Consider the following 14,560-nt stretch of genomic DNA (forward strand, 5'->3'; position numbering starts at 1 on the left):
TTTAATGTGGAGAAGAATCGAATGGCTGCGGAAGGAGTAGAATTTTCACTTCCAGCAGGACCTTTAAGCCAATCACAGTTGAAGATCAGAAAATAGATTGGATCTGACTGTCGGCTTCATCTTCGTCCTCTTAATCGTTCTTGTTCATTTTGGGTTCAATAATTTGGGGCTCCGAACAGAAATTTCACCTCTTCACCTTGTTCACTGATCATTGTTGTCTTCTTCAATTTCTATCGTTGCCGGAGTTGGATAGATCAGGGGGGTTTACTGTGATTGGTCGGCAATATCTTTGGCTGCGGGAGAACAAGCTCGTAAGAGAGCCTAAAGAGAGAAAGAGTTATGCGTAAGGCCGTGTTTGGCCCTAAAATATGTAGTGCAATCTAATTAGGCCGTGTTTGGCGCTAATGTAAAGTGGGTTATTATTTTTTTTTTTTAAGTGTTAAGTGGGTTATTGCGATAAGGTGATGTGCTGTCACAATACTATTGGCTATTTAGATTGCATTTGCCACGTCAACAACATCAGAACTAAAACAATAAAACGACAGAGTTTCACGTAATTTCGTAATCAAACATTTCCGGTGGTCTCTAATGATAGCAATTTTTGGTTTTGTCCTTGAACTATTTTTGATAGTTTGGAGGTAATTCATGATTAAGGGGGGTTTCATGCAATTATATAATAGATCAGGGATTTTTTTTACACTTTACCCTAAAAAGTATAAAGTGTATCTTTTCCAAACGACTTTTAACTTATTATAATCGTTGGGTCCACCCGCCAAAACTAATTTTCTTCAACATCTGATCTTTGTCTTGACGACGACTTTGAATGCAAACCCATTGCTTCCCCCAAATTCACTTCTCTGAATTATTACAAACCCTTAATCTGAGTGTGCGTTGTGTAATTTTTTGAATTGTTATGGGTTTCTTGTTGGGACCCACAATTCCCGTCGACTGGGAGTCGGAGTACTTCCCTCACTACCAAGATTTTGTGGTCCTTCCCTTCTTCATTCTGTTCATCCCATCAATTCGGTTCATACTTGACAGATTTGTCTTCGAGGTATCACGAACTGCACTTTTAGTGTGTGTGTTGTTACACTTTATTTTTAATTTTGATAGGTGGCTTTGACGTATTGCTTAACTACTGTGATAGGGCAGTACACTAGTTATTGTTCAACTTAGGAATGTATTATTCATCTATAAGTTTTGATCTCAATGTGTTTAAAAGTTGTACTCAATTTTCTGTTCTTTTCAAGCTTATTTCATTAATAAATTTTATAATGTTCTTTTTTGTGGTGAATTATAATTAGGTTTTGCTTCCTGTTCAGTGTATGATGTTATTTTCACTTGAATTGTGCTGTCTTTAGTTTTCTCTTCAAATTGTTAAGCTTAGTTTGAATTGGTAGATCATGCTTGTTGCAGAAATTAGCTAGAAGACTAATTTTGGGGAAGGGACATGCTCTGATGAATCTTGAGACACGTGTTCAGAGGAAGAAACTCAATAAATTCAAAGAATCAGCTTGGAAATGCATTTTTTATCTTTCTTCAGAACTTTTTGCTCTTTCTGTTACCATTGGTGAACCCTGGTTCACTGATACCAAATACTTTTGGGTGGGGCCTGAAGATCAGGTTTGGCCTGATCAGAAAATGAAGTAAGCTTCCTTAGCCCATTCTGCTGAACATGAAATTCAAGTAGTACAATTGTTGCTTCTGAACTTGATCTTCTTTTTCTTCATTTTTTTATTTTTTATTATTTTGATGAAAAAAAAAAAAAACTTAATATTTCATGGACCATAAAGTTGTAATTTTTGATACATATGTACAATAACTTGAATGGATTGTAACTGTGTGCTGATGGATTCTACACACTGCATGTTTCTTTGATACTCAGATTGAAATTGAAGGGATATTACATGTATGCTGCTGGATTCTATATATACTCCATCTTCGCTTTGGTTTTTTGGGAAACAAGGCGTTCCGACTTTGTGGTGTCAATGGGTCATCATGTAGCGACTGTCATTCTCCTCGTGTTTTCTTACATATTCAGGTATATGTTGAAGGGACATGCTGGTACCTTGTTTTCCTCTTCTATGCATTAGTGATGACTTGTGCAAAATCACAATGTGTATATATATTTTTAATTGATTAACATAATTGAAAAGAATACATCATTCTTGGTCTTGGTACATGTGTAGAGTTTTGATTTTTGATTTTTATTTTTAAGCTTCGGTTCAATATGATGATCCGGTGATGCCTGTATTCCGAATTTAACAATTTGCTTCTTCCTCTTGCAGATTTGCTCGAGTTGGTTCGGTTATTTTAACCATCCATGAAGGATGTGATGTCTTTGTTGAATTAGGGAAGATGTCCAAATACAGTGGCTTTGAAATGATGGCTAGCTTTTCTTTTGCTGCTTTTGTATTGTCTTGGCTTACACTTCGTTTGATCTATTATCCATTCTGGATATTGTGGAGTACAAGGTCGGTTAAATTTGCATTTTGCAGCATCATAGAAATTTGGTTCTTCTTGTGATTTCCTTCATTTGCAATACCTATGCGTCATAGTGGCACAACCAAAATAAAATTTTTGAATGAAATGCATAACATTTGGAGAAATGGTGGCTGCTAACATTCTCGAATAATTTATTTATTATATCTATATTGGAATGAAAAGAGTGGGATACATAGGAGTTGCAGATTTGGAAAAGCCAAAATAGCATTTACAGAGGAACCAGTTTTGGAGCCCGTATCCTAGTGAGTTAGGTTTCTAGATCATTGCACTTGCAGTAAACATCATTGAATTATTAGGTCATTTTGTCAAGTGTCTAAATACCAATATAATCAACAGCCACAAACACATGCGAGTGTTAGATATCGAAGGAAACCTTTTTCTCAAGACTTGTTTGATGGCCTTGTTCATTCCACAGTTAATAGGACATAGAGAAAGAACTATCAACAATATACTTGTGGTTTTATTTATACCCAATTGCAGACTTCACCATGTTTCAATTTCTCATTGTGACCTTCAGATGCAATGAACTTCTTAAGATACTTTTAATTTTCATGCAATTTGATATAGTTTTCACTCTCTGGAAAATATTAACTGGATGCCTAAATTAAGGCTTTAATCTATCTCTCTCTCTAATTTGAGCTACATGGAAACCCCCTCCCCCAGGGTGTTAAGAGGCAGGACAAAACTTATGACCCCGACATCATGATTCTTTGTAGATGAAAATGTAATGTCATTGTGGTATTCTTGCAACAGCTTGGCCAAAAAATGATATATATATATATATAATTTATTATTTTGTCTATCTTATCAAAACCTAAAACCAATAAAGGAAATTTAACTTCAAAATTGTTGATTCAATTTCTGAGATGATATGCATATTATTGAATACCATGTTCAATTCATTTCTCTTTTGGTGTTCCTTTTTTCTGCTGTGGTAATCTACGCACTCTCAATTTCTCTCCAATGGATGTATCTTTGACGGTTGTTCTGATACCATGTCCCTACTGTCTGTAAAACCTCTGTTTTTTTTTTTTTTTTTTGGTGACTATAATACCTCTCTCTCTCTCTCTATATATATATATATGCTGCAGCTATGAAGTTCTTTTGACACTGGACATGGATAAGCACATGGTGGATGGAACAATATACTATTATTTGTTTAATACTTTTCTATTCAGCTTGCTCGTTATTCACATTTATTGGTGGCGGTTGATGTTCTCAATGCTCATAGAACAAATCCGAGCTAGAGGCCAGATTGGTGATGATGTGCGATCTGGTAAGGAGCACAAATTCCATAATTGGTGTCATAATTTGCATAAATGCACATGCACTGCCATGAACATTTATAAAAAACCAATAACTGGACATAACATTTGTCGAGGAATAAGGTTAGTGATACAATGCCAAGTCCCCATCCAGTTAGACTTTGATGCAATCCTCAAAGTGTGATTATGGTATCCTGTCATTCCGATCTGCACATGTTTCCAAGTATTGATTATTGACCAATATATGTATATATTAAGATAAGAAATTGTACCAAAGGCAAAGCTAACTTTGTGCAAGTTGAATAAGCTTTCATAGCTTTGTCCTAAGTTAGGACTCTACTTTCCTAGAAGTGTGCTACCATGTAGTTCACTATCTAGTCAAAGCCACCACTTGGTGCAACTTATTCCTACTGTTGAGAGCAGACATGAGCCTTTATTTTCGCGTTGTTGGTGCAGGTTGTGCTAATAGACATGATTTCGGTTGTTAAGTTAATTCAAACAGAATCAATATGAAGTGGCGGTCTTCTTCAGTATTGTGATTTTAAATGACTTTGCTTTTGTGTGTAGATTCTGAAAGTGACGATGAACACATTGATTGACAACAAAACGAAGAATGAAGATGCAGCATCCAAGCATTTTTAAGATTAGTAGGAGTTGAATCATTATTCTGGTATGAATGATTATGTTGTTTCAGCTTCAGTATTGTGATTTTAAATGACTTTGCTTTGGTGTGTAGATTCTGAAAGTGACGATGAACACATTGATTGACAACAAAACGAAGAATGAAGATGCAGCATCCAAGCATTTTTAAGATTAGTAGGAGTTGAATCATTATTCTGGTATGAATGATTATGTTGTTTCAGTTCTTCTGAAAGATTCCACTCAGAGAAGATCTATGCTATATTGTTCCGCTCCCTGTGCAGATGGACATTGACAATGGCATGCACTTATGTATGTCCACACTTCAATCTCCCTGTGTAAGCTATAAGTTTTTGTTAAAAGTACTCGTAAGAAGTTTATAATATACCAATGCTTATAAGAACTTCGCTGTTGAAGGGTATATAATCAAAATGTGAAACAGACATGTTTAGCAGATTGGTAGTAACTGTAGAGGGATTTATCGATGGTCTGTGTTTTAGCTGACACAATGCACCACTAATAATTTCTCATCACATCCCATATATCATTATACATTAGTTGTAAAAACCAGGGTCATTGTTTCAGATTTTCAATTGTCAATCTTTTTATGATGTTAACTCCATGGGCTAGCTGCTGTTTTCTCACTGCAGGAGAATCTCAAATGCAGAAAAACACCATACTGGAAACTTTACAATCCCGGATTTTCATTTGTCAATCTTTTTAAGATGTTTATTTCATGGCTTACTGTTTGGTGATTTATATTAAGTCCATGCATGTTCAAGTGAGGGAGTGTGATGGAGAGAATTAAGTGATGCAACTTCTAAATACCCACAAGGTCTCTTAAAATTATTCTCAAGAAATCTGAAATTTAAAAGAGAGGTTTCTGTAAAGAGCAGATTTCAAAAGTGCGAACAAAATAAATTTTCAAATTCGTTTAACAAGCCCTTAATCAGCAAGGAACTGTAGCTCTTGTTGGGCTATTGAAGCCGAAAGGACAAGTAGTAGTAGTTTCAGGCACTGTAACACCTTTTTAACCACAGTAAAGCATTTGTATGTGGCTAATTACAGGCAAAAGTGCATGAGTACATCTGACTTATTACCTATATAAAAAAAAAAAAATTGAAGTTGAGATTTTGTTAATGATAAAACTTCTATGTTAAATAAATATATATTGAGTGACCAACTTATCTCATACACATGAAACCGGTTTACCATAGAGACATCAATAACATGAACAAGGTGACATTTAGTTTTTGACCAAGACAGCTCTTAAACAATCACAATGAAACTCATTTCAACTTCCAAGTAAAACAATGAACTGAGTTCATAATACTAAGAAACTATAATGTGAGAGATTACACCCTTTGCTTTCATGGAAAGCCACAAGGGCAAAATCATCACGAGTATGAGCGTCACAAGATGAATTCTCTCGAAGGATCCATTAGACCACTTGATCTGGTTCTTGAGTGTATTCAGAGGTATCAGGTCATGTGCAGAACCAAAAATTGCTAATACCTTCTTATAATTATATTCATGACAAAGTGAAGAATGCACAGTGACTGAGACTAATATACCCAACATGCTGAAATTTGGAGATCTGAATGGTACACCAGTGAATTGATTCAACATTTTTTCAGTGAGAAAACTTTGAGATCAATTTGTCAACATGAATGATGATATCATCCATGCGTGGTCGAACGGCAGCTTGGGGCTGGAGCATCCATGTCACAAACTGGTGAAGAGCTTCTGGATATGGAGGATTAGGGCCAGCAGGCCACTTTATTTGTGCATTTACAATGGCCAACTGAAGGCTTCCTCCAGATTCTCCAAGTGCATACTCAAATGGAGATGCACCACCATACCTGCAAGACATTCATAGCGAAGCAGTGAGTAATTTGAAAAAACACCAATACGGTTAGCATCTCACCATCCACTGTGACGGATATGATTCCCCCAATCCCATTTCCCCCTTTTTTTCTTAAAAAGGAGAAAATGAGGGGCAAGCAAACATCACATAGAAACAAAATCATTTGATCTTATTTAATGTAGAGCTAAACTGCACAAATCCACATATCCATTCACTGTAGAAGAGAACGAAGTACATATGCATACAGACACAAAAAAGATTTATTAAGATGACTAGATTGAAACAATATTAGCTTAGAACTCGCATCTTAGATTATATTTTTCATAAGTACCTTGATACAAATATTATGTGAAGCAAGACAGAATAATTTCATTTCCATGGGCACAGCATCTTACCACATTAAGATTTCTACTATTACCACCCCCAAAAAAACATAAAAAGAATTGCCCTATAAAAGATGCATCGACAATTTCCAATGATTTTACAAGCTTTAGCATCCATAACACGCCCATACAAACATATGTGCAATTATGATAATTTTGCATTCTAATTCAAGTGAGGGCATCGCATATGGCTCCGGGACACCTCCTGAAAATCTGGACACATAGATACAGCACACGCATGTTTGTGAAGTAATGAACAACATAGTTGGCTCCACTTCCATTTGAAAAATAAAAGGGAAACACAAGACTATTTACTCCTGTTTGATATCATAAAAAAAATGAAGGTTAAAGTTTTTTTTCCCAGTGTCAGGAAAGCGGTACAACATGGATGGACATGAGTAAAAAGCATTTTCGGATGAATACTGAGCTGCTGAACCACATAGCATTTCTTAATGCTTTATTTATAACAACCAGTAAATGTGTTAGCATAAGCTTTTCCCAACACCCACTAAACCTTTAAAGTAGGCTACCAAAACTGCCCCCCACTTTGATGAACCAAAATGGCTGTTATGAACTTATTTTCGGTGCAATTTGGTAAATTAAAGCTCAAACATTTTGCAGGTTCTTGCTTCTAAACAGCACTCATGATAAAGAGGTACTCTCGGTCTAACCCTTAACTTTGAAGGATCAAATTATTTTGGCGGGTAACCTCCTTGAAGCCAAACACCAACACTTTTGCATCACATGCCATTCAAGACATTATTTTGTGCAAGAGAAAAGTGTCCATCGTAGGTTTTGGTCACATTATGTTTTATGTGCATCACTCTATTGGGGATGTGTGTTAATAGTTTTTATGTAAAAAGTGTGGATGTTAGGCTTCATTCACACTATCCTGGAGCGTTACTATTCATGCTACTGTAGTGAGTTACGGTTCACATTGCTATAGTAGTTACCCGGTTTGGTTATCATTGTCTTTTAGGCTTCTTCAGTTTAGATTAATTTGGGATTGATATTTGCACACGAGTAGGATTTATCATTATTATGTCTAAAGTATATAAAATGTATTGTAAACATCAATTTTTGGAGAGTGAATATTAGATTGAGAAGTCACACCCTTAATTCTTTTTTGAGATTGCAATTGCTTTCATTTTTCTTCTTTGTGTCTCCTTTACTTATTCTTCTTATCTCCCTTCTTTTTCTTTCTTCAACTTCCTTCTCTTGATTTCAGGCAGTCCTAAGTTTGACTTGGAAACACACTTTAGAACACTAAAACAAGCCTCATACACCCTGGTTTCTTTCCAAAATCCTATTTCATTATGGTATCAGAATTTTGAATTGTCCCGCATGAAGGGCCATTTGTCTCTGAGAAGAAAGGACATACATCCATAAACAAGTAGGAAAATGATTGCATTGTCGATTGGTTTCAAAACCCGACTGAGGTGTTAAAATTGATTGAAACAGTATAAGAGAAGAGAGTCTATCTTGTTAATTATTGTGTAAGAGTCCTTGTTGGACACTATTTATTGGAGTCGCCAAAAAACCGATTCAGGCATTGTAACATTACTCAAACAAATACATATACTCTATCCAAAATTATTAATCCATTTTAAAAATTCCAATTCTTTAAGAAGACAAGTGTTAATGCATTAACACCTTTACATGAATAGATTCATCATTCATGTATAGCAACAATGTTGCACCTTCCTACCATAAAGGAATGTGTTACTATAGCCCACCATTAAATATAATTCATATAAAATATCAAGCTTATACAATTCAATCAGAATTGCATATACGAAACCACCTTCTATAAAATATATTTACATATATAGATATATGTATGTGTGTGTGTAATTAATGCGTTCTCAAGCTAAACTTGTGTATAGACATGATCACACTATAGCAGATGACTTTCCATATAATCCCTTTTCCAGCTAATTCCATATCACAGCCCATGATAGAGTACACACGTTAACATCGGATTAAAAGAAATGTAAGTGTATGGATCAGATAGCTAACTATGTCTGATTGAGTTAATTTTTGGAGTTGACATGCATGGTAAGCTATCTTAACATAGCCATGGGATTGGTGAGTAAGCTGATCCTACCTAATATATCTAAACATACGTAAATATATACATAAAAACAAAGATAAACATGCATATATAAAATACATATGTCAATAAGGTGAGTTGAGTATATATCTGTATTCTTGCATGTAGTGATAAATGCATGCATGTATGCATGAGTTAAGTATACATGCATGCATGTAGTGATGTGATTATCCTATGAATTGCTAGCTGCAAACCAATGAAACACTCCATCAGTCTGAAGCACAATCATTTTTAGGTATCAGAACCTCCATTCTCGTTTGGTGGGAATAATTTATCAAGTTATGATTGTCAAGACACAAAATGATCAGAAAACTTCTGGCTAATGTAGCAGTTGTAGAAGTGCAAGTTGTTGGTAACAAACCAGACCTGGAAATTTTCCGCAATGAAATCTAGTACTGCTATACAATCCTTAATCAAGTCAAACAATTCACATGGTTGCCCTCCATCATGCAAAAGGGGCTCCAAACATATGCTCTCTATTATGGCTACTGAGTGAATTTAAATGTATAAAAAACAAAACCAATAGGAGCGCAAGGGCAGATATCACTTCAATCACATAACTGAGTGTTAGTTTAGCGAACTAGATGAGACAAAAAGTGCAATCACATAGCTGCTCATAGATTCAGGAATAAATTATTCACATGAAAGAGAAGTAGAGAGAGGCCTCACATTATTGCAAATAAAGTGCATCCCAATGACCAGACATCAGTTCTTTCATCAATATCTGCATGGCTTGGGCAATCCCACAACTCAGGAGCTCTGAAAGGTGCTGAACAGTGCTCAGATGCCCATTCCTACATAACCAACATCAGGAGAACCATGTGTATATTAGAAAATGCAATGGGTTTATTTGAGAAGTAAGTTGATCGGTGTTCAGATAAAACCAAAACAACAAAGTTAAGTGTCCGAAGAATTACTGATATAATAAAAAAAATTCTAAATAATAAAACAAAATTTTTAAATAATTTGAAAGCAAAAATATAGAACCAACTTTAATTGACTTATAAGTAGGGGTGGCAAATGGCAATATTTGACACGACACGCTAACACGACACGAAATAAGAGGGTCTGGGTTTGGGCTAATTGTGTTCATGTCGTAATCGTGTCAACATGGATTGACCCGCTAACTAAACGTGTCGTGTTCGTGTTTGACCCTATAAACACAATTATGACACGATTAACCCGATTAACTAAACGTGTCAGATAAATGTATCATGTTCGTGTAAAAAATGACCCATTTAGCTAAACGTGTAGAATAAACATGTCGTGTTCGTGTCAAAAATGACTTAAACGTGTCTTTTCGCATAGTGTCAAGTCTTGACCCATTTATTAAACAGGTTACGCGTATCGTGCCATGTTACACGTGTAATAATTGTGTCGTGTTCGTGTCAAGGGTCTTAGACCTGATTAATAATCGTGTCATGTTCGTGTTGACCCTAATCGTGTTCGTGTCGCCAACACGGATTGCCACCCTACTTATAAGGGGTTTAAGATACAATATATACTAGAAAGAAAGTAATGCAGCTTTATGTTTTGTTACTTTTGATTTTATTTTATCTTTGAAGAAATAGAATCTTAATTTGATGGAACTTTCAAGTTGCAACAGTACAGACAAGGAACAAATGAGGATCTTATATCCTGTCAAAATCATGCAATAAGAAAATCATACAAAAGAAAGCACCTATTCTTGTAAAATAGTGGTTAAATCATCCACAAAAATTTATCAGCGGACACAGGAATCAATATAATTATGAACTGAATATAAGCTAAAAGCCACCTCCGACCAAATAATTTCCCTTATGTCCTTTAGACATCTCCTTCGTGAAGCTCATATGTCTGCAACTCCTTACTTTCCAATGCCCAGTATATTATCTTTCATTGGATTTTACCGTAAATGTGAACCATGAAAACTTCCTTCTCTTGCCATACACCTATTGACTCAATAATTGGTTTGCTGCACTTAATCAACCCAAATTAATCTTGTTGCCTCATCTTATTCTTATCCAGTAGTTTTGTGGTATGTCCTCCAATATTATGCAATCACAAGTCAGGATAATAAAGACTGAAACTGTTGGAGAAAGGGAACTGATTTTGATTTCTCCAATAATATGCAATAACAAGTCGAGATAACAAATTCTTTTTGGCTTTCATCATAACTTCTATTATATCACTCTTCTTAACTAGTGCATTCATTGGTCTGCGTTGCACGTAGCAAAAACATCATAGATGAGGTTCCATCATCTTGTCTTCGCTTGGTGCCACCTCTGGGTTCTCATGAATACATTTTTATGTATTCTATCATCTCTAGTTCAGCTCATCCACCTCAATATTCTTATTTCCTCTACACAATTTCAAGACATCCTAACGACGTATTCATGTAAAAATAGGTACTTGAATTGACCAATAACTGAGCCACCTGAAGCAGAGGATAGGCCTGGAATTCCAAACCTGATTATGCCAGCTGACCAGAAGTCAATATTGTGCCAAGCACAAGTTCGAAGTTCATAAAAATAAAATCATACAACCAACTGCCACCCCCATCTTGGTTCAATTTTATTCCTTTTTTTTTTTTTTTTTTTTTTAAAGAGGAGAAGTATGTTGGAACAAATAATATGCCAAAGGATTAACTTAAAATCTAACAAGAAAAAGGAACAGAAAAGGGGGGCAAAGAAAGAAGCAAGATGCAAACATAAAAAATGGAAGGTAGAAAGAAAAACCATGAGCACCTGCAGCTGCAGTGCCTCCGAACGAGAGCGAATTTGCTTTCTTGCAGGACGAGCACTTCCAAAATCCATTAATATTGCAAGAGGTGGCTGTCCTTTTCTACGTGTTATAAGGACATTACCAGGTTTGACATCATTATGTGCATATGGAGGTTCCAAACTGTGCATATGCTTGAGTCCTGCACAAAGCTGCACAACATTTGTTTTTAAATAAATACACTCTTGGTGCGTAAATGCCAATGTAGCACCAAATTAAGAATATCGTATCGTCCAAAACCACTACCTGAATTACAAGAAAAGGGAACAATTTAAGTGCAATCACGGATGACCATATATATATATATATATATATAGGTAAAACTCAACGGCCACCAGCTTAATGTTAAGAAAAATGTGACCTTAATGATGTGAATAAAATAGTGAGTAAACATCTCAGCAAAAGACAATGGGATACTAATACGGACAAATGAACATTCCAGACAAATAATTATATTATAAGCTCAAAATTTTATATATATGCCAAAGAAAAATAAGTCATATCACATATGTAGAACATAATGTTTTTCTGACCTGCCGGAATATTTGAAGTACATCTGAGGTAGAAAAGAACTCCTTCTTAGGTTTCATAACCAGAGCATTGTCCAATAATGTTCCATCCAAATGAACTGGAAATAACAAATATGCTTCATGCTTCCAAGATCCTTCTTGTGTGGGCTAGCCAATGATAAATATTATTTAATAAATAAGCTTTTTCAGTAAGGAGGAAGATAGTACATGATAAGTAAACAAGGCACAATGTCAAAAAGCCTTGCCTCCTAAAACAGTATCAAAATACGATATGCCGTGTCTCAGTCTCTCAGGTTGTCAAAGAAAACAGCAGATTCATGTCAGATATAAACTGGGGAAGATGAAGGATTTTTTCACAGCCAGAAAGGTCTGGAAAAGGCCCTCACAATACAAGATTGGTAAGAAAATCCGAAAATATCAAGGTAAAAGATTGAATGGAATTCCTTATGATGTTCTAGTGGCAGTTTACAACATGGACCAACTTAAGATTTTGGGTAATCAAGTCTTGTGAGACTTAATCAAAGCAATTGAGTTTTTCTGCTTGCAGTCTTTATCAGAAAGCCCTTCCGCTAAAATTAATTAGTACACTTGAAAGAGAGTGTGATAGGAGATCTTCGAGTATTACTGTCTGTCAGTGCTTTAGCTAAAACCATTCTAATCCACTGTTATTGTGTTGGGGGCCTTCAGTTTTGAAGAATTTAAGAAAATTAGCTTTTATTCTGTTAATATTTCCTTCCTCTACACGCCACTATCAAAGTCTCTGATGATATTTCTAACCATCCAAAGGAGAAAAACAATCACCTCCATTTTTAGTGGATAGTTCTCATTGTATCAGAAATGGGATTTTTCCAATAACCATAATGAGAAAATCATTTTTATTTACAGGTATAGTTCATGTGGCAGCTTAAACGCAATTAATTCTATTCAGCAAGCATAACATATTATATCTACAGTGACACATTAAACTATGATCAAAGCCATCCATCCCTGGTATTTTTGCACTTTTACTTACTAAATTCTCTTTTTCTCAAAGGCACTGTAAGAAAACCCATCACTGCAGTCTGAGAATACGCATTGTCCCTCTTGCCAAGTTCATTGTCAAGTGGGATTCAACCCTAACCTCTTGGCCGAAGTGGCAGTGCAACACCATCTCCGTAGAGTGGTAACAACAAACGATAATTTTCAATTATTTGTACAGAGCAACACAACATAAAATGAGTGCAATGATTACCTTGACTGCAATGATAGCATGATCAAGAAGAGGAAGAAGATTGGGATGGCTAAACAAAGATGACACGTGGATCTCCTCCCTCACCAACTCCAACTGCTCATTGCTTTGAATGAGAACTTTCTTCATGGCATATGTTCCATCATCTGCATATAAAACCAATATTAGATTTTCTTGCATCGACCAAATGGCAAAATCATTGACACATACATCATTATAACAAACAAAAACAATACTCTTATGTATGATACAGTCCGAAATTTTCATAATAAAGACAAAAAGAAAAGAAAAAAAAAAAACAGATATTTCAAATCCATCAAACGAGAATCAAATCTTAAAAATAAAAAAATAAAAAAAAAATTCAAACATTTCAAATATATCAATGCCAAAAAGAACAATAAACACACAATCCAATGCGATTCATCAATATATACACAATTCTTGATCCGAGATTGAAAATCACACATAAGAGTAAGTACACTGATTGCACCACCATCAAGATTCAAATTTCATTAAAAATAAAATGTTAAATTATTCAATGAATCAGCCCATTTTCATAATGTAAACGATCTGAACCTGAGGCTTGAGAGGGGTCCTTGAATTTCTTGGCGATCCCACCACCAGAAGCTGAAGATGAGTCGGTGAGGACCTCCTTGACGAGGTAGACATGGGCAAAGCCACCTTCACCAAGCTGCCTCACGACCCTGAATCGGTTTTCGTTGATCCACACATCTGCGCCTCCGTGCACAACGTCGTACAGTGCGTTCAGTCCCGAAAAAGAGCATCCCATCTTCTACCTGGTCTGCTCTTTCCCTCTCTCTCTAGAGCAAGACTTTCTCCCTCTATAACTCAAAACAGATCCCCAATTATATCTCTCTCCCCATCTCTCTCTCCCGTCTCTCACTCTGTGCGATTTCTATTTTTAATTTATTTTTTTATTATTATGTTTTTTTCTTCAGTTTCTCACTACCATTTTTCTCTTGGATCTGTCAGTCGACCACGTGGATTGCTTCTTGCACTTCAATTTTTCATTCTCGCACTCTTGACGAGTGGCAACCATGAATATTTGGGTAAAAATTAGGGATTATTACATATAAATGGGGTTAGAGTTTCATATTTACCAAGAGGCTGAGTCAAAGTCTCATATTTCTTAAAAATGAGGTTGACTAAATTGATGACATGGCACATGAATTATTACTGTTTAAAACATGTGGTGCCTAAAATGCCCTTCTCACTATTCCAGCACATTTACCTTACTGCCCCCGTTTAA

The 14,560-nt window shown here is 35.6% G+C and overlaps 2 protein-coding genes across 3 annotated transcripts; one reads left to right on the forward strand and one right to left on the reverse strand.

The window, feature by feature from the left end:
- The first annotated feature begins 736 nt into the window (after positions 1 to 736).
- Positions 737 to 5,108, forward strand: LOC132284052 (ASC1-like protein). Of its 2 annotated transcripts, none has more exons than XR_009472196.1 (7): positions 737 to 1,054; positions 1,417 to 1,646; positions 1,886 to 2,041; positions 2,289 to 2,474; positions 3,597 to 3,781; positions 4,338 to 4,440; positions 4,507 to 5,108. XR_009472196.1 is itself a non-coding variant. In XM_059786109.1 (7 exons), the coding sequence occupies exons 1-6, from the start codon at positions 914 to 916 to the stop codon at positions 4,367 to 4,369; spliced, it is 930 nt and encodes a 309-aa protein (XP_059642092.1). In that variant the 5' UTR covers positions 737 to 913; the 3' UTR covers positions 4,370 to 4,417; positions 4,507 to 5,108. The 2 variants fall into 2 exon arrangements, 1 of the variants encoding a protein (XP_059642092.1); XM_059786109.1 differs by having other exon boundaries at positions 4,338 to 4,417.
- Positions 5,109 to 5,601: 493 nt separating this feature from the next.
- On the reverse strand, positions 5,602 to 14,269 carry LOC132284050 (uncharacterized). The gene is made up of 6 exons (XM_059786108.1): positions 13,867 to 14,269; positions 13,294 to 13,436; positions 12,066 to 12,209; positions 11,499 to 11,684; positions 9,442 to 9,566; positions 5,602 to 6,271 (listed from the first exon to the last, which is right to left on the reverse strand). The coding sequence occupies exons 1-6, from the start codon at positions 14,078 to 14,080 to the stop codon at positions 6,043 to 6,045; spliced, it is 1,041 nt and encodes a 346-aa protein (XP_059642091.1). The 5' UTR covers positions 14,081 to 14,269; the 3' UTR covers positions 5,602 to 6,042.
- Between the last annotated feature and the right edge of the window lie 291 nt (positions 14,270 to 14,560).

This window comes from Cornus florida, unplaced genomic scaffold (genome assembly GCF_030987335.1).
Source record: "Cornus florida cultivar Cherokee Brave unplaced genomic scaffold, ASM3098733v1 CherokeeBrave_3.0.0_Hap2_Chr11, whole genome shotgun sequence".
Taxonomy (NCBI): Eukaryota; Viridiplantae; Streptophyta; class Magnoliopsida; order Cornales; family Cornaceae; genus Cornus; species Cornus florida.